The 25097-nt window shown below is 39.9% G+C and overlaps 1 protein-coding gene across 3 annotated transcripts; it reads left to right on the top strand.

Moving 5' to 3' along the window:
- The first annotated feature begins 105 nt into the window (after window positions 1–105).
- On the top strand, window positions 106–25060 carry WDR47 (WD repeat domain 47). Of its 3 annotated transcripts, none has more exons than XM_040072932.2 (16): window positions 106–181; window positions 1209–1337; window positions 5768–5934; window positions 6491–6574; window positions 7123–7207; window positions 8818–9620; window positions 12104–12227; window positions 15121–15299; window positions 15402–15659; window positions 16362–16437; window positions 17656–17813; window positions 20497–20666; window positions 21528–21698; window positions 22081–22212; window positions 22810–23028; window positions 23676–25060. In XM_040072932.2, exons 2-16 carry the CDS (start codon window positions 1221–1223, stop codon window positions 23816–23818), a joined length of 2886 nt encoding a protein of 961 aa, XP_039928866.1. In that variant the 5' UTR covers window positions 106–181; window positions 1209–1220; the 3' UTR covers window positions 23819–25060. The 3 variants fall into 3 exon arrangements, with proteins under 3 accessions (XP_039928866.1, XP_039928867.1, XP_039928865.1); XM_040072931.2 differs by lacking the exon at window positions 106–181 and adding an exon at window positions 571–592; XM_040072933.2 differs by lacking the exon at window positions 1209–1337.
- Window positions 25061–25097: the final 37 nt, after the last annotated feature.

Genomic DNA, 25097 nt, shown 5'->3' with positions numbered 1-25097 from the left:
GCAGAGGCGCCGGGAGGGCCCGGGGCGCCGCCGGGCGGGCAGCGGTGTGGGCGGGCAGCGAGCGAAGCGACAGCCGCACCGGACGGAGCGCGGTACCGGGCCGGGCCCGCCCGCCGCACAGCCGGGCCCGCCGCCATCTTCCCGTCCCGCCCCGGCGCGCACGGGCCGCGGGGCCCCGCAGGTGAGCGGGCGGGACGGCGGGCGGGGGCCGGCGGGGCCGCGGCCGGGCGCTGCGGCGCCAGGTGGGCGCCGCCCGGTGTCCTCGGCGGGCCCGGGGCCCGTCCGCGCCTTCCCCGCGGGGGGCGCAATCGCATCGCCCCGGCTGCCGGCGACGCCCGAGCGCCGCCGCCCCTTTGTTGTGGCCCGGCCGGGGCGGTGCGGGCCGGGGCCGCGCTCCGTGCCCGGGGCCGCCCCGCGGGAGCTGCGCCGGGGCCGCGCGGCCCTGCCCGCCGCCAGTGCTGAGCTCACGGTGCCGAAATGCTGGTGCGGCTCGGCGCGGCGCGGTTAACCGGGGAGACTGCTGTAAACCCGGGGAGCTGGATTTCTTAGAGAATCGAGCGTGGAGCGGAAAAAAATGTTGGAACAAGGCGGGGTATTACAGTCAAAATGCGTTAAAAGCGAGCCTTTGGAAGTTGTTCGGCTTTTCTTATTTTTCTGCCTTATATTTTTACTGCGATGTGAAGTATTGCATAATTTAATGTCACCTTTTTGTCATTCGCGGTGCAGAATGCGCTGGGCAAGGCGTGTGCGTGTTGTAGCAGGGACTGGTGAATGCTGGGCTCTGCGGTCACCTCCCCGGCGTGGTGAGCCAGGGATTACCGGGTGGCTCTAGAGCAACAGCTGATCTCAGCAGGGGAACAAAATGGATTACTAGATGGCAAGCCAGTGAAAAATCTGTGTGAGGCAGGAAAGGCTGGTATGTAAGAGGACGCTGATTTGCTGTGTATTGGAGTAGAAAAGGTCTCAGAGTTCAAAGTTTAGTGAAGGTTTTCTTTTAAGACCTTAATATGCTCCATGCATTTCATTTGAGGTAATGAATTGTGTGATTTCTTAGGGTGAAATGGGTGTCAGCAAGCCGTGCTGACTGCTGTGGGAGTCAGTTGTGATAAAAATTGGACCTATGGACTTCTTTTTTTTTTTTTTTTTTTTTTTTTTTTTTTTTTTTTTTTTTTTTTTTTTTTTTTTTTGGGTAAATTCTTTTGATGTAGAATAACTGGAAGATGATTGAGTGCACTTCAGAAACGGAGCCTCTAGGGACTGACTGGGCCCCAAGTGCCCTGTGGGCTGTGTGTAGCCAGAAGTGTGGAGTGGCCTCTGGGAAGGCACAAGAGTCAAATGTAAGTGACTGTGGGATAGATTAAAAGGTGAAATAGCTTAATGCAAAATAGTCAGCTTTTTAAATATGCATGACTTTTTCACACTGAGGTTTTCTGTGACAGCTCACCAGGACGCTGAGGTTGTTGGGTCTGCTTCGCAGCTGTCAGTGAACCAAGGCTCCTAATTTGGCATTGAGAGTCCCTTTAAATGTGTCACTGCTCTCACAGCATGACACTAAAGATTTGAACTATTACATTTATTTCTTGTATTTCAGAATAGTTAGAGACTTTATATCCCTTGCCTGTTTTTCCAAATGTAGATTCTATGCTACTGGCAAGTGATTTGTTTCAGTTGATAAATAATATATGAATAACGCTTATGGTAGACTTTAACAATTTGTTTTTTTCAATATTAAACTTTACTTTTAATTTTTATCATGTGAATGCTTATGCATTTTGTATTTCTTCTAAGGAAGCACTAAACGGTCCCTCTCTTTAAGCTACCTATCTTTAGATACTTCTAGTTTATAACCATTTTCCTGAAATAGTATATTTATATGCATAAAGTGATGATAAATATGTTTTAATGTCTTAAGAGTTATTTTCTAATGCTTTTAACACCGTGAGAGGATTCTTGCTGTTGGCATGTTCTTAGAACATGAGTGAGAACAGAACAAGGGTGAAGCCTCTCACTGAGAGATTTAGCATTATGTTCCAAAGAGCTTGTTTAAACAACATCTTGTCCTCTAAAGTTAAAGGGAAAGATGTGTCAGGTTTGTGACAAGAAGTTTTTTGGTTTTCTTGATGTAGAAAAATAAACTTAAATACAGAACTAGCAGAAGATAAGAGGGAGTGGACCATAGAAGGAAGATGTGGGGAAGTGCCATTCTGAAAAGACTGGGCAAGATAAAAACATTGTATCAGAATGTGATTAATACAAGGCACCTGAAATATTAAGCTGTAATTCTGGTTTGCTTTCATTTTTGCCTCAAGCTAATGCTGTGCTTCAATCATTCTTGAGTATTAGAGCTTGAGCTGATCAGATTGTGATGTCATGTGCCATATGTCCCAGCAGAAAGCAGTACAGTGTGATGGACCAAAGATGCAGCTTGAGCTCTGATCTTGAGTTTCCTGGCTGTTCTTTGGTTTTTAATTATTATTTTTATTTATACATGTACTAGCATACCACTGAATGTCAGAAAACCTCATAGATTTCATGGAGGGTGATGTGTAAACCTGTGTATAATTATAACTTCATGCTAAAATGCTGCTCATTACTTTGACAGCATAATGCTTGTAAGAGAAGTCTGAGCTCAGACTAAAAACCATCAATTATGTGAAAATCTTCTCTAGTAGGTTTACTGTTCTTTTCTAGCTATTTGTGTTGCACTGATAGGAAATGCACACTGAATGTCATCATAATACTGTTAATGGGTGAGCTTATCAGTGTACTTCAACTCCTTTTCAGAAGTTCAGTAACCAAACTACATCTGGATGTTGTAATACACTTTTCTTTACTGTGCCCCAAAAGTGCTGTCACTAGTCTTAGATCAAAACGGAGGGTGCAACCATTCTTTACCCTGATTTGTGAAAATTAAGTGTTCAAATTGTCAGAGGCTTTATGTTCAGGACAAACCTCTTATTTTAAAAAGACTACAATGGAAAATGGAAGACAGCTCACAGATGCTAGATTTTACATGATGTAGATGTACTCTGAATCAAAGTACTGAATAATATGCTCATTTTGTCATCAGTATAATACATAAATAATTACGACAAACTTTGAAGCTGTGTGGGGTGGCTTCCTGTTTACACTTGTGTCCAGTAGAGCCTGTTGAAAAGAAAGCTGGACTTGATGTTCCTTTCTTCAAAGGAATTCTTGGTCTGATTTTTTTTCTGATGGGGAATCTCAGTATAACTTTGCCAGAGCCTTACTTTCTTTTGACAAGGAGGTTAATTAGTTTACATACAAACCACCAGTGTCCTAAAGCATAATAAAAGAGAAGTGCAAATGCTTTAGATGAGGTTGTGAATTAAAATGTTTATACTGAACTGCTGGTTAAATTTGTATTGATTTATTTTTCTTTCCCCCTTCAGTGTGTAAAGGGTAGGGTTGATTTTTTTTTTTCTCTGGAACCAAAAATCCATATCCAGTTGCCAAAAAGGGAAGTTGAAACAGGGCTAAAACATAAGGAAAAAGCATCTTTCTACAAGTTCTGGATTTTGATTTGTGGCTGTGTGTATCTTCCTTTCTTGCAGCAAAGCTTTCTACATGCCAGAGTTTAATTTTCCCCTCTAACTTACTGGCTGAGAGTGTGCTTATGGTCTCTGGGTGTGTCTTTCATGAAACTGTCAAAATACTTGGTGATTGGAGTTTTCTGTGACTAAAATGAGAATTAGACCCATTTTAAGAAGTTAGGCCATTTAATCTGGCACAACTAGGTCTGTGTTGTTCCAAAATAAACTGTGCTGCTATAATCAAATGCTTTGCTAGTCAAATGTTCTGGCAAAAGCTTTTACGTGGAAAAAAAATGACATACAGTTGTGAGGAAGATGGAAAATTTGGGGTTTAGACAGTAGTACAAAAAGCATGTTATTAAGGCCTAATGTTTTGTATCCCTTCAAGTTCACTAGCATTGGTTTATGGTGATCAATGAGGAGTTTCATGGAATAATCGTCTCTTCCTTTCCTCCCTAGTAAATAGCGAATTTCTTGTTAATACTCAAGAGTGTTTCATTGGGTTGATTCACACTTACTCAGACTTTCCCTTGTAGGAGGTAGATAGTTTGTTACCACCAGTTTTCCAAGGATGAGATACCTGAAGGCTGCATCATGTTTTTAAGTTGTCTTGGAAGATGGGTTGCCCATAGCTGGTTGTCTTTCAGTTGCTGCATCTGCATAAGTGAATGATTTCATGAGGGAGTTGAGAACAATTTTTGTGTCCCCATTTGAATTATAAGTGGGAGACAGTGGCAACTATAACCTATTGGTGTGCTTGTCTTGCTGTGTGTGGTCACATCCCTCCCACATTTATTCATTTTTCCTATCACTCCTTCTTCCTGGGGCTGCTGCCTCCTGCTGAGGGTTCCTCACTGGTACTGGTCTCTTCTCTGGTCTTAAACTGATAGTGAGAGCGCACTGAAGTCAGGTTAAGAGTTTACTGCTGCCAGAGAGCAGAGCTCTGTTAGTTCCTTGTGTCAGTATTGTGCCCATGGAGTGAGGAAATGCTCGAGTTGCACCTGGCTCAGCACACACCCTGGCTGTGGGGCTGGCACCACTGCAGAGCTGAGAAGGGGCACTGTCCCTTTTTGCAGTAGCATGGGATTAAACTGAAATTTTCCTGCTGTTAAATCATATTCATAAATCATAGCTACAGGAGTGCTGCTAGGTGTGGGGGGATTTGGTTTGTTTTTTTTAATCAGGGCTCCTGATAAGGCAATACTTTGTAGATTGGCTCTCCCTTCATCCCCTGTTCCTTTTCAGCAGAACAGTTTAGGAGTTACTTTTCACCACTTGAAAAAGAAAGTTCAACAGCTTCTACTTCAAGTCATATTTGTTGGAATCAGGCAAGACTTAGCCAAAAGAAGAATTGAATTTAGGTTTCCTAAGAGGAGTATATGCTGCAGTTCTCATATCCTCGGAGGAATTGTGTTGCAAAGGAGCTTGGACCTTGCGTCTGTGGGAGCTTTAAACAAGCAGCCTGCTGACCCCAGCTACGTCTGCCCGCTTCTCCTGATGGCTGGACAGCTCATGAGAAGCCTGAAGCAGCTCCACGAGCTGGTGGAGAAGCTCCTGCAGTGAGAGAAGCGAGGAGGGCTGAGGAAGGGCAGGAGCACACAGCTGGAGGCAAGGGGATGTGGAGAGTGGCAGCCAGCAGGGCCTGTCTTAGCCCACCTTGGGCTTCATGACAGAATAGACAGAAACAGTCCTTCTCAGGAAGGAGGAATGGAAACCCCTGGCTTAGCTGTCATATGCTACTTCAAAGTGAGGGTAAGGAGAGATGGCATTTTCAGTGTGCTGTGCTTTTTATATGGGCTAGAAATATTTAAGTTCATGTGTGAGAGCTCTAGATGATGACACAGTAAGTGACTCTTATGCTCTTTGAACTTCACTGTTTGCATTTCAAGAGAGGAAAATTTTACATATTGCAGATTTAGTAGGCACAATATTTTCACACTGCTAGAGGATTGATTCTTGGTAGATTTGTTTATCTGGGCCCCTATTTATTCATAGGACATAAATGGAAAAGTTGCAGCTGCATTGGTAGATCTTAATTATGGCTTCATAGTCAACCTCAAAATCAATTACTTAATCTTGTTAAATTTTCGTAATGCCACTATGCTCTGTCCTGTAAGTTTGCATTTTTATTTTTGTTCATAGCCAACATTTGCTAACCAAGCGGAAAATAAGATATTGATCAGAGCTAAAATTCTTTCTTTCTTTCCTTCTAGGCTGCCATCATGACGGCTGAAGAAACAGTGAACGTTAAAGAAGCTGAAATAATTAAGCTGATACTAGATTTTCTGAACTCAAGGAAACTTCACATCAGCATGCTGGCACTTGAGAAAGAAAGTGGGGTCATTAATGGCCTGTTTTCAGATGACATGCTCTTCTTGAGGTAGGACCTGTTATTCTGGTGCTTAAATACCACATTTATGAAAACATAGGAGTTGGACTGTGATTCAGTCACCAGCCCTGAGCCACTAAACAGAAGATCTTAACTTGTGCCCTCATGTAATTCTGCTCTTTCACGGTCCCATTCTGTGGCCCAGCCCTGCAATGTGTTCCAGCTCTGGAGTCACTGGCATCCTTCTGTGAGCCACTTGGAGTCACTCAGGCAGCGGTAGCATACATTGACATAGATTTTTTTCTGTTTGGTTAGTTGTTCCTTTTAACATTTTGTCCTTTTTGATGTGCCTTTAAAAGTACTTAACAGCATACTAGAAGGACAAACTTTATTTTTTCAAAATATTGAGAACAGACTTGTATGTTGCTCTTACTGGTAGTCTTATTAAAGAGTCATCTTGGCACCTGTGCAAAACATTGAATTTTCAAAGTGGATTGATGACCTGTTGCATATTTAAATTATTGTTTTGTATTTAAATGAGCTGCTTACTTAGAAAAGGGATGTTCTTGTCCAGTGACATTCAAGAAGTGATCCTTTCTTTTACTAGGCAGCTGATTCTGGATGGCCAGTGGGATGAGGTTCTTCAATTTATTCAGCCTCTTGAATGTATGGAAAAATTTGACAAGAAAAGGTAAAATAGAATGTATGTCAGAGTTCACGTTTTTTGAGTTCTGGAGAATACATGGATTTCTAAGTATTGTCTATAAAAATAGTGGTTATGAGTTTTCACTTTAGTTTTTGGCATTTTTTTCTAGCCTGTGTGCTGTTCCTGAGGTGTGTGCATGTGTTTTTAAATTTGTACTTAAAATACATGCACGCAATCTGTAATGAGTTGTCATGTGCCATACACTTTAGGAATATGATGCATGTTGTACAACCTTTTAATAGGCGCTCTGTCATACTTCTATTCAAGAAATAATGATTGCTATACTTGCTTTTTTCTAATTAGCCTTACCATATTTGTAATAGACTATTTCTGAAAGCAATTATAGAAGAAATATTTCCCATTGGAAAAAAAAAATGTTTTGGTTACCAATTTGTTAAAATTGGTATCAGAGTCCCTTGTCACGACAATAGCTATGCCTAACTCAGAAATTTGATGTAAAATAGCCTGCTTGTCTCTAGAATAATGATTAACTACTGGAGCAAGATGCATAGTATTTCTCTTCACACCTGCAGGTTTCGTTACATTATTATGAAGCAGAAGTTCTTGGAAGCCCTATGTGTGAACAATGCAATGTCAGCAGAAGATGAGCCTCAGCATGTAAGAATTGCCTCTGGTTTGGGAATTTTTTTGTTGTCAGAAAATCTCTTGAGATTAGTCTGATTAAAGGCAGAGCAGAAGCTCCCACAGTTAAATACACAGATTTTATCTATTACCAAATGGTTTCATAAACTTTACTGGATAAAGTAATCAGTATTCTTTGGAAGTGAGTGTGGCTCCCTGGTCTCAAATGCAGTTGTACATAAAAGGGCTGCTTGAAACTTTGCAGATGGATCAGTGACCATATGCTGTGTCTGTGACCCTTACCCTCAGATTTACTTTAGGCCATTGTGCTACAGTATAGGGCTCTTCTTTATTACTTTTTTTTCCCCCAGAAGTATTCTGAAGCAGACCTCAGAATCACAGAAATTTATTGTGGTAGTTTGGGCCAGGTGAAAGTTTGAATGAATTTTATGCTTAATTTCTGTTGGTTTTGGAGAGAAAGGTCAGAATTGTTTGTTTGAGGGAGCAGATGTGTTCACAAAGGACTCTTTCAGTTAAATGTGCAAACAGCAGGAGTTGTGGACTTAAGCTTTTGATAAGGAAAGAGACATTAATTCAATCTGGCAAAGAAGGTGTGCAGATCATGAAATTAGTTACAGTTTTTCATTTATGTTGACAATACAGTACTACCAAATTTCTAAGACAAAAATGTTATGAAATTAAAAATGAAGAATGACAGTAGTTTTAAGACAAGTGACTTTGTTTTCCAGACTGAATTGATTTTAATTCTCAGTCCCATTACACTTACATTGTACTTCAGGGATTTTTCGTGACAGAGTAGAGAAAGTTAAAAGTCCATATTTTTAGTTGTAAATGGGAGGAATACTAGTCCTTTCATCCCTCAATCTGTATACTGTTACTAGGATAGCAATAGAGGGGAAAAATCAGATTATTGTTCCTTATTTTGTTGTAAATGTTACCAAATGTGTTGGCATGTTGTGGGTCAAAGGCTGCTGTATTGAAGTGTCTAGGTAACATGGCTAAGTGGGATTTTTTACTATTTTTTAAATCTGCGTAACTAAAAATGTCAGGGTTTGCATATTTAATATGGTTCTTGGCTCTTAGCTATCGACTGGCTTTGTAATAAAGCCCTCTGTTCATTTGGAGGTCTTCTGAGAACTCTTGGAACTTTTTTAACAGTTTTGATTGAAGAGCAGAAAATCTCAATATAAAAGCTGCTAATCACTGGAAACTAGAGCAATCTACAAGGCTTTTATTAAAAGCTGCTAGCATAGGTTATAGAAATAAAGGGGAAAATAAGTCAGTGGGCTTTAAGAATGGAAGTAATCTCTTGTGCTGCAATAGAATTGCAACTGCTCAGTCACAGATTTAAGATTTTAAGCCTCCATCAAACCTGCAGTGACATGAAAACATTCCATAAATCTCTAGAAAATGGGACTGGATGGGGGATTCTAGGAAGTCAAAGCATCTAGGAATTTGTCTCTGTAGTAACTACAATATCAGCAATTTCAGACTCTATATGCTTTTCTAATCAACGCGTAAGCATTAAAATAAAGCAATAAATGAATGATAGCAGACAAATTGAAGTTTTTCCTGTGGAAAGGCGTGTCCTGCGGATTGCTGTGTCGATGTTAATGTTTCCGTAGCTGGAATTTACCATGCGGGAGGCCGTGCAGTGCCTGCATGCGCTGGAGGAGTACTGTCCCTCCAAGGAGGACTACAGCAAGCTGTGCCTGCTGCTGACGCTGCCGCGCCTCACCAACCACGCCGAGTTCAAGGACTGGAATCCCAGCACTGCCCGCGTGCACTGCTTTGAAGAGGCCTGTGTCATGGTGGCAGAGTTCATTCCGGCAGACAGGAAGCTGAGTGAGGCCGGCTTCAAAGCAAGCAACAATCGCTTGTTTCAGCTCGTGATGAAGGGATTGCTGTACGAATGTTGTGTGGAATTCTGTCAGAGTAAAGCTACAGGAGAAGAAATCACAGAAAGTGAAGTGTTGCTGGGCATCGATCTCTTGTGCGGTAACGGCTGTGATGACTTGGACCTTAGCTTATTATCGTGGCTGCAGAATCTGCCAGCTACTGTGTTTTCTTGTGCTTTTGAACAAAAGATGCTTAATATTCACGTTGATAAACTCCTCAAGCCTACAAAAGCTGCCTATGCTGATCTTCTGACGCCTCTCATCAGCAAACTTTCTCCTTATCCGTCATCCCCGATGCGACGGCCTCAGTCAGCGGACGCTTACATGACCCGTTCCTTAAACCCTGCCTTAGATGGGCTCTCGTGTGGGCTGACAAACCACGACAAGCGGGTCACCGACCTCGGGACCAAAACGTCTCCCATGTCGCACTCCTTCGCTAACTTCCATTACCCCGGGGTCCAGAATCTCAGCAGGAGTCTCATGCTTGAGAATACTGAATGTCACAGCATTTTTGAAGAGTCGCCAGAGCGGTAAGTGCAGCTAGAGCTCAGTTTTTACCTTAGCTTGCGTTGCACTGTTTCTGTGTTCTTACCTGCAGTGTACCTCTGAACGTAATTGTAACACTGAAACGTAATTTGGTGGTTTAAATTCTGTTGTAATGAAAACTCTGTATAGAGGGTGTTTTCTTCCTTGTGCTTTTATGATCTAAGTAGATTTTCATATTTGGGGTTGAGCCTTACAAATTCAGTTTGGGCCGCCTTCAAGTTTCCTAGCACAGAGCACAAATAAACTCTGAGTATGTGACATGGCCTAGCTAGGGTTTGTGTTCAGTAATACTATCTCCCATTCCAGATAAATAAATGGACACAGTGAAACAGCTGTAACTCCCATCTTCCTTCTCCGTTGTATTCTGTCCTCACATCTCAATAAAATAATTTTGGTCCTGACACTGTAGATAAGTTACTTAACTATATTTGAACAATTACCATGGCCCAGTGAAGTGGGTGGAAATGACAATATACATTGTTGTAGCATTCCTGTATCACTTAAACTGTTACAATAGTAGCTCAGCTGAAATACTTATTTCATATATTTTAAACCAAAGATGAGTAAGGCAGCTGAAGGTATTACGGTTTTTGTATTGGACTTTGAGATAGTTGGTTATGCTATTAATAAGTTCTTAAATGAAATATAGACTGTAAAATTGGTTTTTGAGAGAAATGTCCTGGTAACTGGGAGAAATGGTACTTACCAGCTGAGAGTTTATCATCATGTTTCTTTTGATCAGCAGTTCTGTCCCTTTCTAATGGTTATGGTCAAACTTCCCTAGAAAGCAGCTGCCAGTTTTTTTGGCTTTTAGAGGACCAGGTGGGTAACTAGCCCTGCACTTGGGTGCAGTGGCCAGCAGATGACATTTGGGGTTGTGGTGATCAATCCAGGCCACAGCTGGTGTCTATTAGTTTTGCCTTGGAGCAATATTCCATATGTTGTGTTATGGTAAAGAGCAGCTGTAATTAAACTCAGTAAAAAGGAAACAACCAAACTGATACCAGTTCACCAGTGATAATGGAAATACTTACAGTAATGTATGTTTTAATATATATCTTAATACTTAGCTCAAAAGGATCTGTTTTGTTTGATTAAAATCTTGGTTTTACCAGGCTCTTCACAACTGGGGTTTTTGTGGATAGCTTAAGTCTTACGGAAGTATCCCTGATGTTACAGTTTTACAAAGTGTACCTCCTGAAGATACTAGTTTATGGTGAATCCTCTGATTTTACTCATTTCTATCAAACCTTATCACTTGTGTGAGTAGAGCAGGGTCCAGTGTTAAAACTCATTCCTGAGAGGTTTTTGATTCCCTTTTCAGTATTGGAGTACTAGATTAACTCTACACAAATAACATCATTGTGCAGTCTAAAGAAGATGATTAATTGCTGCAGTTCTTTATGTAGGCCTTTTCATGTGAAGTTTGTAGTTTGTAACATGTTTTTTCATTAATAGTACATCTCTCGAAAGTTAGGATTGGAGGGTCAGAATTAAAGGATTAGGACTATAGGGCCAGACCTCTAGTTTTCAAGAAGGCATTACATTTTTCAGAAGAAAATCCAACTTCAGGTCAAGCATCCAGTCTAAATGGCAATATTTGCAAGGGTGGAAGCTGAGCTTTGTGTAAATCTTGCACATGACAGAAACACTGTATTTCTTTTATAAGTTGAGTTCATTAAACAATTGTCTTTTAGTCAGCTGAGTTACTTTTGTTACTGTGTGGAGGTAATCAAAAAGTTCAAAATAACTTCTAAAAAACCCTTGCTCCAAGTCACTGAGTAAAAGACTTTAAGCTGATAAAACTGAAGATGGGCATCCAAGGCTTGTAATGTGTTCTGCACATTTACTGGTTGATTGCCAAACCGTTTTGGAAAGAGTGTTATGCAGAAATACTGAAAACACAAGAAAAGCAAAACTAATGTAACCATTTTCCTACCTCACACTTTTAGGAAGGTTCAAGCAGATGGATGTTAAAGATCCACAGATACTAGTTTCAATTTAGATTGGTAGTGGTAATTAAACTGTTATCTTTGGGAAGAGTTTAGTCTCATAGTATATCAGATATATTTTGTATACATAATTGCTTTGAAATGGAAGATTTTGAGTAACGTAGTTAAAGGATATAGAATTCAAATATAGGGATTAAAAAATGAAATTGGGGTGTGCCGTGGTAGTAGAGCTTTTTGGAAACTGGCTGTGCTTTTTGTTTGTCAGGGAGTTTATTTTCTTTAGCAGAACACATTACAAGTGGCATTTTTTCCTAAGGGAGTTTATTTTTTTTTAGTGTAACATATTGCAAATGGCATTTTTTTCCTAAGCAGTATCTTAAGTTTGATGTGACTTAATAAGTTTGCATGCTTGTGTTGCCAGATCTTACTCTAGAATGTTATCTTTCTCCACTTGATTTTCTGCACTTAATGTTTCTCAGTTAAGCATCTCTTCTTTTCCATGTTGCTGCGAGAAGCGATACTCCCGTGGAGCCCCAGCATCCCATTGGCAGTGAGGCCTCGTGCCAGAGCTCAGCTCCAGGAAATGAACCGCTCAATGCAGCACAGAGTCAGGGATCAGCCAAACAAGAGAAAAATGAGGTAGTGCTTGTTTGTTTAAAAATAATGAGGCCCTTTGAGCTGGGTTCTGATCACTTCATAATGATTTGCCTTTGTGTGGACAACTTCATGCATGACAGCGGGTTGCTTTGAATCTTGTTTTTGCTGTAGTAAAAATGCCATATTGCATCTTGTAAAAGAAACTACTACTTTTTTGTCCCCCCATTGTATAAAGTCCTGCTGTCATTTGAGTCTGTAATGCAGCTGATGAGAGTGCCTTGCCACATCAGCAGTCCTGCTAAACTGTTGTGTACATCTTTGAAAGTAAGGAAAAAAAAATAGCCAACTGTGTTAGATTAAACAGTGCTTAAGTGTCGTTATTGTATTAGGGACAGCGATAATGATAACACAAGACTCTCCAGCTTAGAAATGAGAGCGAGCTTTACTCTTCAAAATCTTATTTTATAGACAGTTCCTAGAGAATAAAGTTTCATTGGTCAGCAAACCAACACATCACCATCATGGGACAGTTAGGAACAGCACCCCTCCACCGTTTCTTGCAAGTAAACAACAGGGAGACAAACAACACCTGCAAAGGTTGTTTTCCTTCTCCAAGGACTGTTTGAATTCCTCCTCACAATTTCTCAGGCCAGTGTGAGAAAGTTATGTGACTTAGTTTCACACAGACAGTGTGCTGCTGCTGCTGCCTGATCTCTCGCATTCAGCATCCACACTTAAGCATCCTCTTCATGTTCTAGTGAGAAATCTAGCATGTAGATTGTAATTTTTGGTGTTAACACTAGGTTTCATCGGTCATTTTACATCAGTTCTTGTCTAGAACATAGAGAAATTAAAATTGGGCAATTCCCTCATAAATATATCTTTGCTATTCAGAATCCAATAGCATAACTTTTCTTGGATTCATCTTTGAAGACCTGTGCCATGACAATCTTTTTTCTCCTTTTTTTTTTTCCTTAGCAGCAATATGGGGTAAGTGAAATAATAGCTCAGAAGGAAACAGTGAAAACAGTTACCTATTCTGTTCTTTCTCCACAGTTAAATACCAGTCTTTAAATTTGGTAGTGAAAATTAGCATTGAGTGTGCTGTCTGTTCTGTTTGCAGATTCAGGTTTGATTTTCTTAGGTAAACTTTGTCTTGGCTCATGACATCTATGTAGGATTGAAAACCAGCCTGGCTTTGACAGGGCTGTGTTCTAGTAGGCTCTGGATACTTGAGTGAGGCAGTGGGGTCTACTGTGAGATTAACAAAGTCCTCCACATTTGAAGACTTCACTCCTCTAAAGGACTGTGAGTCGTTTCTCTGCTGCAGTGGTGTTTTGTATGCATGTTGGGAGGGAAGGAAGAGTTTAGCTAGGTATAAAACAGCACAGGCTTCAAGAGGGGGAAAAGATAAAGCAGATGCAGAATTTGTAGGAGAGAATGAGGACAGGAGGTGCTGTGGTGAAGATGTTGGCCAGGCTGTTACACACAAGTAGAAAAGAATGTAGTACCTGGTGCAATTTCATCTTGTTTTGTTTCCCACATCACAGTGGTGTACATATATACATATAGGAGTCAGAAATTTTAAGTTTCTTTTCTGAGCTTTGGTTTTGATGTGTTCCTGTAGAGGCTGATTTAGAAGCCAGAGTTTATAGAATAGAGCTTATGGGCAACATATTTTAGGTTTGCATGTTGGTTGGCAAATAGTGGCACAGAATACAAAAAAATCAAAAGATTGTTTCAATTTTTTTCAAACAAGTATCAGTCATGGAAAGAAGTATAGACAAGAATATACTTGTTGTTTAGGATGATAACCCAAGCAATGGGGAATAGTTCATTAATTTCAAGTACAGAAAATAAATGCTTTTGACTTCTGTCAATAACTTTGGAGTTTCTGAATTGCAAATATATTGCGAATGCAGCAGTGCTAGGAAATCCATTATGAATTTTTAAAAGATTATTGGGTCAGAGAACAAAGTCATAATGCAAGTATTGTTAATAATTGTTAATAGAAGAAATGCAAAGGCTGTTAAAGACAGAATGTGTATGAGTTGTCTGAACTAATGCAGAGTTATGAGGATCTCCTTATACGACTCTAGGTCATAGATGACAAAGTTGTCACTCCAGAAAACAAACAAAAACCCACACAAGGTTTTTTTTTCTGCTGTTACTATTTTTTTTTCCTATTTTTTTTTCTGTTAGATAAATATGCAATTTGGTTTTTTGTCCTTCAGAAAATGTAGGGATGCTCAGTGTGGATAATCTGGCCTTGGACTAAAGTGCATTTGGTCTTCTGTTTGTTCATTTTTATCTTGCTCTCAGCTGTTAGCAAAAAAGTGAAAGAAAAATGAGGTCTGGGAATACAGACAGCAGCAAGTCCTGGGCAGATGGCAGTTTGGGCAGCTAAAGACAGTTTGTAAAGGAGAAAAGACTATGAGGGAGGAAATTCAAGTGTTTGCTTGGTCCAGAAAATAAATCCAGGGTGCTAATTTCAAAAGTAAAACACAACACTTGGATAGACCACTGCTGCTGGGAGAGGTAAATTGGGTCTGCAGACTGATGGCAGGGAGTGTCAGCATGGCAGAAAATACTAAATTTGTAATGAAACTATGACTTGCATAGTTTTCTGGTTTTTATTTTCAATCACTTCTTTGTTTTGATCTTAATACTTTGGAAGTTTTGTAGGAAAGAGCAGTCTCCTTCAGAATTATGGCAGGACTGCTTCAACAGTGAATAGCGTAGGCTGGCAGTGCTTTCTCTTTTTAATATGGAAATTGGGTCTGGTTTTAAAGAAGAATTAAATCATCACTCCTCAGAAATGAATCTCCTGGCTTTTTGATGTCTGTGTTGAAATACTGAACCAGAAAGTATGTATTTTTGTTACATACCACAATTAACTATTTTAATTCCATCTGTGATTCTCATTTCTCTTTAGCTTCGTGATTCCACAGAGCAGTTTCAGGAATACTACAGACAAAGGCTACGTTACCAGCAGCACCTCGAGCAGAAGGAGCAGCAGCGACAGCTGTATCAGCAGATGTTGTTGGAGGGAGGAGTCAACCAAGAAGATGGAGCTGACCAGCAGCAGAACCTTACTGAGCAGTTTCTTAACAGGTTGGGGGAGTTTTATTCTTCTACCCACCCGTATCCCTCCGCAAGTTCTCATCATGACCTGGTTTGATGGTTTGGGTCTTTTAACTTGTCATTTGTTATTAGATCTATCCAGAAACTAGGAGAATTAAATATGGGTATGGACAGTCTCGGAAATGATGTACAAACACTTAGCCAGCAATGTAATGGGAGCAAAGGGATTGCATCTACAAATCCAGCAAGTAACTTCACAGCAGCACCTTCAGATGGCAGCCTGAGGATAGCAACTGATAGCCCAAACCTTAATACAAGCACTCCTCGCAAGTGTGGATCAGCTAATCAGATACCCTTTCCTGAAGAGTCACCTGTACAAGGGAATCTAAGGTGAGTTACTGGAGAGCTTCAGGACTGGAAATACCCTTCTGCTAGCACTGTGGGAGAGCTGTTTGTATTTATCATTAGGTATCAAACTAATTTGTCATTGCATAGGGGTATTTAGCTCATGATCTGTGTTTTCTAAATATATACGTAGGGATTATAAAGTCTCTTTTTTTGTTGACTGCATGCATGAGGAATAGTTATTTGTTATGGCTTACATTTTTTGCTTGTATGTAATTTTGGACTTTTTATTCCATCTTATATATATAGTTCTTGTATATTTTGTGTTATTCTAAGTTTCTGGAAACTTTTTTTATGAAATACAAGCTAGTTGAATGGAAAAACAGGGCAGAATGGGAGCTGAATTTCTGCTGTTAACTAAAAGTAGTGCTGACCTGAAAGAAACAGTAGTTCTTCCGCCTCTGTCTATAGATACTGTGTCTATACATAGGTATGTTATAGAATTAAAAGTATTTTTAGCTTGAGTTCAATTGTTCAATGCTCAGAGCTGCTGCAAAAAGAGCTGTCCCTTGTAAAAGTAGTAGTTTAATGGTAATGATTCAGACATGTATAACACTTGACACAAATTAGTCAGTTCCGAGAGTGACTGAAATTGTAACTTTAGTCAGAAAAATACTTACCAAAAAATCTGTCCCTTCTTTTGTTGCTTTGTCCTGTCATGTTCAACACTGCACCAAATCCAAACAGTGCATCAGAACATGCTGTCTCTCAGCCACAGTCAGAAGACTCTTCAGGGAATTTATCTAGGACAAGGGGCGATGAGGTGAGTTTTCACGTCTTTTACGATGTGTGTTATCAAAAGATTCAGTACTTAATCCTTAAATCCATTTAGAATGAATTTGGGTTGGTGCTGTGCCTACAGTCACAGAACCATTGAGAGTGGAGGGGACATCTGGAGACTGAATCCAAACCCACTGCTCGAAAGAGGGTCAATGAGAACAGGATGCTTGGGGCTGGGTCCAGCGGAGTTTTGAGTCTCTCCAAGGATGGAGGATGTTCCCCAGCCTTTGTGGGCTACCTCATCCCATGTCTGACCCACCCTCACAGTGTTTTTAAAACACCAATAAAGTTGACATGGAATCTGCTTTCTTTTATTTGGTGTTCACTGCCTCCAGTCCTTTCACTGGGTACCACTGAGAAGAGTCCTGCTCCATCTTCTTCACTCTCCCTGTCACGTATTTATGTACACTGGTGAGATGTACACATGGACACCCTGAAAAGCCCTTCTGATCTCAAGGCCAAACAGAGTACCAGCTCTTTCAGCTTCTCCTTGTACCACAGATGTTCCAATGGGATGCCTTTTACAACCATTGTTTTGTGTTTTCCAGGTTAAAACTTTGAGTGTTGGACTCCAGTCAGTATGGTCTGGAAAACCAGGGGATTAGTTAATAGGGAAATAACTGCAATAAGTACATCCCAAAGTTTCTGCGTAAATAAAAATCATTATCTTAGGAAGGTGGTCAGGAAGTCACAAGGAGGATGGTGTAATAAAACTTAGCATAATTTAATGATAACTTTGTGTTACATACATACAGGCTGAAAATCTGATCCTATGTTTAATATTAATTTTATTTAGAAACTGTTTGACTTGGACTGTTTTCAGTAAAAAGGCAGCTTTGTTCCCCTTGCAAGTTTCACACAGATCAAATGTATGTACACAGAAATAAAGTGTAGTATTGCCCATCTGAAGTGGGCTGTTTAGAAGAACAAAAGCAGGTGGAAGTCCGGAGGAAAAATGAGAAATACTAATTAATGTTATCTGTAAAAGTCGGTTAAAGAAAAGAGCTTCCAGAGCATTGTTGGACTTGAAGTAGACATTGTTTACAAAAACTGTACTTTGATCCAGCCTGCTGTGCTGCTGCTTGTTAATACTTGGCTACAATAGCTTTACATTATTATTATACATGACAAAGCAGTCACACCTACTTTTAAATGTCCAGTTTTGCACAGAACCTAATTTTACTGTTATCCTTCTATACAGGATGACAAATCAAAAAAGCAGTTTATTTGCATTAATACTCTAGAAGACACACAAGCTGTCAGAGCTGTAGCCTTTCATCCCAGTGGGAGTTTATATGCTGTTGGTTCCAACTCTAAAACTTTGAGAGTTTGTGCCTATCCAGAAGTAATTGACCCAAGGTAAGAAAATAATTTATTTTTCTGTATTATATAATATATATACCATATATTCATTTATAATAATTTCTTATATTATACATATAATTAATGAATCATTATGTAAATACAGCCATTTAGTTTTCTGTATTATAGCACTTCTTTCTCCTGTAGCTACTGATACCTGTACATTTCATACCTTTATTTTATTGTCATAAATACAGTAATGCTCTCCTTGGAATCCTGAACTGCTAAACAAAAATAAGGTGATACGCTGAACTTTTTGTGGGCTACTTCTTAGCTCTCTTTATTACTTGCAAGGTGTATGGCACAAGAGCACACTTTTCCTTGTATGTGTGTCATTTTTTTGTCTCAGCACTTGTGCTTCTTTGAGTTTACTGGTTGGCCTGTGGTGTTGGTATTGCAGCTGTAACAGTGGAAGAAAGCATGTGTCAGTTCCCAAGCCAGCACAAGCTGGGCCTCACAAGATTCAGTTCCTGGCAGGAGGACAGACTTAACAGTAGAGAAAGTTTTATCTTCTTGACCTGTACAGCAAAACTTGCCAGAGTGTGTCTGTTGACCTGTTTTTACTCTAAACATTGTTTTCTAGGTGTATTGGTTCCTTGATAGAAAAGGTACCATTTGTAGTTAACTGAAAGTACAGGTGCACAGTATTCTTTCCACCCATTTTTTTAATAGGATGGAGAAAATATACCTGAAAATAAATATTGTTAAATTAATAACAATCTCTTTAATTTTGCTCCACTTAAATTATTTTCTTGGAGGAGGGGAGAAGTGCAAGCATCTAAAACTCCACAATTTTATAGAGAGCTACAAGTGTTCAGAGTGATTTTATCTGGGACATCTTCCCGCTTTAGGACTGATGTTCAGACTTCCAAAATGTTCAAAAAGTAATCTGATTTTTCTTTTCCTCCTCAAGTATCATCAGTAAGGTAGCCTTTGAAGTTTAATTCAAAAATATTTATGAGCAAAGTATGACACAACAAGAAAGGAATTGATTTCTGTTACCTAATACAAGGCAGCTTACTGGGCACGAAGCCCAAACAGCCTCTTGACTGGTAAGCAGTGCAGGACGTGTTGGCTCCTGCACAGCTGCTTGTTCTGCTGGCTGGGAAAGCCTTGAGCAGCTCTGCAGCCTTAGTTGTACTTGCAGTGCACGACCTGATGTGACAAGAGATGCAGTGCATCTGGACACGAAAGGAATACTGAGATTTCCTTAGTTCGGAACTTGTAATTCTTCCACTTACTGTTGACTTTAGCTATGCTTGCAGTTTGCCTAAAATACTTCATCATGGGATTTACAAGTCAGCAGAGAGATTACATTATCTTAAAGATATTCTAATCCTTGTAACAACATGAGTCTAGACATGCATTCAAAATTATGTGCTTTTCAAAAAGCTATGGTTGTGTAGAATAACTGTTCTTTGAAACTCTGTTGGGCCTATTAATATTTTTTTTAAAACTTGTCCTTCAAACTGATGAATTGCTCAAGACAGGTTGGTCTAGAGTTGTTTTCTTCCTTTGTCTAAAGGTGTAATAGTAGTGTCGGGGGTTTTGCACACTTTTAAGATTAAACACTGACACAGATACATGTTAGAGTTCTGCAAATGTTGCTCAAATAATCGCAGTGCTTCCATGCAATGGACTGGCAACATGTGGGTAGGTGTTCCCATGTCCTGAGAGTCAGTGATCCTCAGCTCTTCAAGTGTGGTGAATCCAGAGTGGGAGATAAGGCATTAGGCCATTTAGGAAGCTCTGTAGTGTGTTGACCCATCTTGATTTAGGCTAATCTGCAATGGATTTCCTCTCTGGCAACAAAATAAAATTAGCTGCCATGTAGGTTTACTTTAGTGTTCTTTACTAAAGCGATGTTAATCTCCAGAGTTTTTCAACAGGCTCGGATGATTGTCTTCTGTCTCTTCTCTCTGCCCCTTCTGTGAAAGTATTTATAATAATGCTTCTAAATTTTTTCAATACCAATTTAATTTGTTGGATTTTTGTTGATGTTACTGGAGTGACATGGAGATGGGTACTGCAATACTTTATCCTAAGTACTTGATTTCTTTCTGTTGTGAGAGCAGAAAAAGAACATTGTAGAAAAGTAATTGATTGCAATCAAGGAAATGTAAGTAAGTGGGACCATTGCTTTCAGCAGTGTGTGAAGCTGATACGGTTTTACAAATAATAATCCATGGTGTATTTAGGATCCATGATGCTGTCAGGATTCTTTCATTAACGTAGGCTGGTGAATCTGTTTTTCTTGCACAGGCTTGGCCTATTGTTGCTTAATTGAACTCATGCATATTAACTTAAATATGAAGTAAAGTGTTGATGTATGAAGGTTGTAGAGAAAACTCACACCAGTTTTGGACTCTGGGGATAATGCTTTGTTGTCCTATAGCTAGTAAATACTATATTTTATCTGTATCAACCCTTTACAGATGAAAGGACTGGGTAAGTTCTTTTTGCATGTTCAACCACAGATAGAATGGGAAGATGAGGAAAAATCGAGAAAATTAGAAGATCCGATTGTCTTTGATCACGTATATGTGTTTCAGTGCAAGTAGTCATATGAATTTCATATTACCCAAAATAACAGAAAAACAGGATCTTCATTTTAGAGTACTTTGTTTCCCTTAGAAACAAAAGGAAATATGATGTTTGTTTGTTTGTTTGTTTTTACCAGTGCTTATAGTACTCCTAAACAGCCTGTAGTTCGCTTCAAGAGGAATAAGCATCATAAAGGATCAATCTACTGTGTAGCCTGGAGTCCCTGTGGACAGCTGTTAGCAACTGGTTCTAATGATAAATACGTGAAAGTGCTGCCTTTTAATGCAGAAACTTGTAATGCAACAGGTACTGTATGTATATTTAGTTTAAAGTATTTCTTTTCAGTTACTGTTCAGTATTTGTCAAAACCATTCCGTTTACATTGATATTTTGTTATTTTTATTCCAATATTTTCATTGTCTCTTTTCCCTTTTACCATCTCTGTGGTCTCTATCCAGCAAAGAACCACTGACGTGTTTAAAATTATCTTTAGGTTTTTGTTTAGGTTGGGTGACTGTGCTTTGGTTTCCTTTTGCAAGACTCTGATATTTTTCTGCCTCCTGGCAGATTCCTCCCCATATACAGTAAACCAACCAGATGCTCTTACCCACTTCTAGAGCTTGGTTGTCACTAAGAACTTATTTCCACTCCTAGTTGCCTTTTCTCTTGCCTACGTCCCTCTTCTCACCCATCTTAAAAAGGTTTCTGTCCCAGCAAATACTGCTTTCCATGCCCATCACTCCGAATTGATATGTTGAATGGCCCTTTTCTTTTGAACTTTGGCTGCCTTGTCCTTTGTAGTTCAGTGCTCTGAATGGTGGTCTCCTCCTGGCAAAGAGAACCTTTTGAGTTCACCAGAGTTTACAAAAAGAAATAAATGTGCTCTATAAGAAACCCTGGCTACAGTTGGCAGTGGTGATGGTCTGTGTAAATTTTGCAAAGCTTTAGGAAGTAGGAAGCTCAAGTGACACTCAAACCCAGGATTCTTAGAGATTTTATTTGCACTGTAGTAATTGAAATAGTGTGTTCTGTGCTGAGCCATGTTTGCACTTGGTGGCATGTTCACCCTTGCCTAAAATTTTCTGTATTATCTCTGTAGCCACTTCAAAGAGCACAGCACTAACAAAGTGTGCCTTATTTTGTTCCTTGATTTTTAAATTATTTTAGGACCAGATTTGGAATTCAGCATGCACGATGGGACAATTAGAGACCTTGCTTTTATGGAAGGCCCGGAAAGTGGTGGTGCTATTTTAATAAGTGCTGGAGCAGGAGACTGTAATATTTACACAACAGATTGTCAGCGTGGACAAGGCCTACATGCCCTAAGCGGTCACACTGGTGGGTACAGTGTGGCTTCTGTCACACTTTCTAGGTCTCTGTTATATTCTAATAAAATTGTTGGGTTGGGTTGGTTTCAAGTCATTGTGGTTTTCTTTTGAGCAAGAATTTTTTTCTTCTCTCGATTGTCCTCAGGTATTTAGAGGGGAGCTGAGCAGTGTTTGTTGTTAAATATGTTTGCTGTTAATCTCATGGAGACAGGGCACACATCATTCCAGAAAAGACACGAAGCTGGGTATTGCCATACACTGGTGCATTGGGTCATGCAACGTGCAGGTTTTCCACGGGAGTGTTAAGTCTCTGCAAAAAAGAATCCCAACTGTAATATTTCAGTGTTGGGTTAATGATGCTCAGTCAAATTAAGAAGTCTTCTTGTTCACAGGACATATTTTAGCACTTTATACATGGAGTGGCTGGATGATTGCATCTGGATCCCAAGACAAGACTGTAAGATTTTGGGATTTGAGAGTGCCAAGCTGCGTTCGTGTTGTGGGAACAACGTTTCATGGAACAGGCAAGACTTGCTATCGTGTTTCTAATTACCCTGGCATGAAAATAGACTTTGAAGGTTCCAGGTTATATAGAATGAATGTAAGCGGAGGTTATGGCACAGGAGGGTGGTTTGGCTTAAAAAAATAACCTGTGAGGATATCTGTACCTGGGGGTTTCTTTCTTTGTTTGTTCCTAAAGTAATATTTCCGTTCAGAAGATGGGTAGTGCTTTTGCCTTATGACTTCCAAACAGACACTTTTAAGTGCCGTCAAAGACAGCAACCTAACTCAAGTCCTCGAAATTTTAGGGCCAAGGTGAATTCCTTGCAATATTCCACATTATTTCATAAGAGTGACTTTCTTTCCTGTGATGGAATAGATCCTTTCTCATGCATCTTTAATAGTCTTTGCTATAATTTGAGTGTGGCTTATGGCTTCAGAGTTTTTAGTGCTGAAACATATAGACTTTTGTTCTAAGCTGGGTATGTTCACCTTAAATTTGAGGCCAGCTTTTGATGTTCTTTTACAACGCATGTTCTTGTGTGAAAAAAAGAAGTTGACTATTTGAAGAACACGGCTAACCGTGCAGTGGGGTTGTTGGGGTTTCTGTGGCCCTGCAGGGAGTGCTGTAGCCTCGGTGGCGGTGGATCCCAGCGGCAGGCTGCTGGCCACGGGCCAGGAGGACTCGAGCTGCATGCTGTACGACATCCGCGGGGGCCGCATGGTGCAGAGCTACCACCCCCACGGCAGCGACGTGCGCTCCGTGCGCTTCTCCCCGGGCGCGCACTACCTGCTCACCGGCTCCTACGACATGAAGATCAAGGTGACAGACCTGCAAGGTAACACACGGCCTGGCTTCTTGTTCCGGGCTTTTCACCTTGGAGTCGAGAACTTGGCTCAAGGAACGGGTTTTACTTTAAAAGGGGAAAAAATAGCTTTGAGGATGTGTATATATGTGATTGTGTGTGGTGGAAATTCCTCGTTGTGGTGCTGAAAGTGTAGGCCGTGAACTGAATCTTGTTTTAGGGTGAGGGACTCATTACAGTAAAACCACTGATTAACACTCTTGCCTGGTGAGATGGCCATTGCTTTCAGACAGCATTCATAAAATTAACCCTTAAAAAAACCTCTAAAAAAGTATAGTAATTCTCATTTTTATTGGGATGGGTTAAGAATAGGGAAGATATTGGGTATATCTAATTGACTTGATTTTCTCGGACCACTAAATTTTAATCACCTTGTGTAAAAATGGTGGAGATCTGCATTTTTAAGTTGTACCGTGTCCAGTAATGCCTAAAACCTGAAACACTGGGACCTCTTGTTATGCTCTGTGTGTGTGAGAGAGAGAGAGAAAGGGTGGGGTCAAAGTACGCTTCGTAAGGTGAAATACAGGTGTAAGCTTTGAGTAAGCAAACTGGTTAAAAAGAGACCAAGGGCTGGGGTACGAATTCATGAAATGAGTGATGATTTCTGTTCCTCTCCACAGGGGACCTGACAAAGCAGCTTCCTCTGATGGTGGTAGGGGAGCACAAGGACAAAGTTATTCAGTGCAGGTGGCACACGCAAGATCTTTCCTTCTTGTCATCTTCTGCAGACAGAACTGTAACCCTTTGGACCTACAATGGTTAGAGTGCAAACAAAGGCAACTATGCAGCTAAAGCACACAGACCCGAGACTACAGAACTGACAAAACTAGTAATAATAATGAGGCTTTGAGAGAGCAGCAGTTGAGCAGGAGAGTGTCTTATCAAGAGGAGGGGCACCTGTCACTGATTTTTCTGGTTTCTAGGAGGTCTTGGTGTTTTTAGTATATTCTTTTGCAGTGCTTCCAGTCTTCCATGTTGAACTCATGCTGCTGTGACCTATTGTAGTCTTGTTGCCAAAGTCTATGAGGAGAACTCTTCTGTTGTTGATGTGCACTCAGAGTAACATGAATGATGTGTTTACAGTTTGGTATTAATTGCATTCCTTGTTCTTTGCCTCAATGAGAATTTTGTATAGAAACTTAAGTTGAGAAACACTTTAATCAAGTCTGTATGTAACTACACACACACATAAAAGAAAAACTACTTCCACTGTTTTTTCAGGTTTGTTGTATTCATCACTTTTAAACAAGAGCTCAAACTTTATAACATCTCCACAGTTTCAATGTTTTTAGTAAAAGAAAATCTGAACCTTAAAGGTTGACTAGGTAGTAACCACTTCTTGATTATGGTCCATTATATAGTGGGGGTTTTTCTTTATTTTCATCTAACCTGGGAAAAATGTTGCTGTTTTTAATACATGACATTGTTTTGAACCAGCTAACATGTTGGAGGGGGAAAAGTAAAATATTGACTTTTTTCAGTAGAAACATGTAATATTTTACTTTTTGAATGCAACAGAATACCTCTGTGTATAATGTACTGTAGAAAAGAGTGGATTGGCAGCAGTTGTCACAGTGAGCTTAATGGCTATCAATTTTTCAGGTAAAAGGGATACCATTAATGCTGTAATAGAAACCAGCATGGCTTAAAATGCTATGTCTGCATGATAATTTAAGAATTGTTTAAATTCCCAGTTCAGAAGCTTATCTGAATTTTATTTCTTGCACTGTTTATGTATGGGAAATTGCAGTTTTATTTCTACAAAACTCTAGATTCTAATGTTTATGTATTGTTATATTTTCATATTGTACAGTTCCTTTTACTTTTTAAAATATAAACCTTTAGGTTATTTATTTATTTGAACTGCAGTTAAGTTTTGGATTCTCTTGGTTACTAAATTATATGTGCACTGTAGCAAGCATTTTTAACTATCGTATAAAAGTGGAAAGGTAACTATAGAAGTGTATCTGTGCTATAATCTCAATAAAGACCTCCAACACCTGCACCCGTTTCATCTGTTATTTTTAATTCTTGGTTTATAA

The sequence above is a fragment of the Hirundo rustica genome, chromosome 9 (assembly GCF_015227805.2).
Source record: "Hirundo rustica isolate bHirRus1 chromosome 9, bHirRus1.pri.v3, whole genome shotgun sequence".
NCBI classification, from domain to species: Eukaryota; Metazoa; Chordata; class Aves; order Passeriformes; family Hirundinidae; genus Hirundo; species Hirundo rustica.
This window is presented reverse-complemented; position numbering and strand designations above follow the sequence as displayed.

Excerpts from the sequence above, each read along its gene's own strand:
- WDR47 (XM_040072931.2), top strand. Across the intron at positions 6,575-7,122 it reads GAAAAATTTGACAAGAAAAG|GTTTCGTTACATTATTATGA; the intron begins GTAAAATAGAAT and ends TCACACCTGCAG. Across the intron at positions 22,213-22,809 it reads AACAACGTTTCATGGAACAG|GGAGTGCTGTAGCCTCGGTG; the intron begins GCAAGACTTGCT and ends GTGGCCCTGCAG.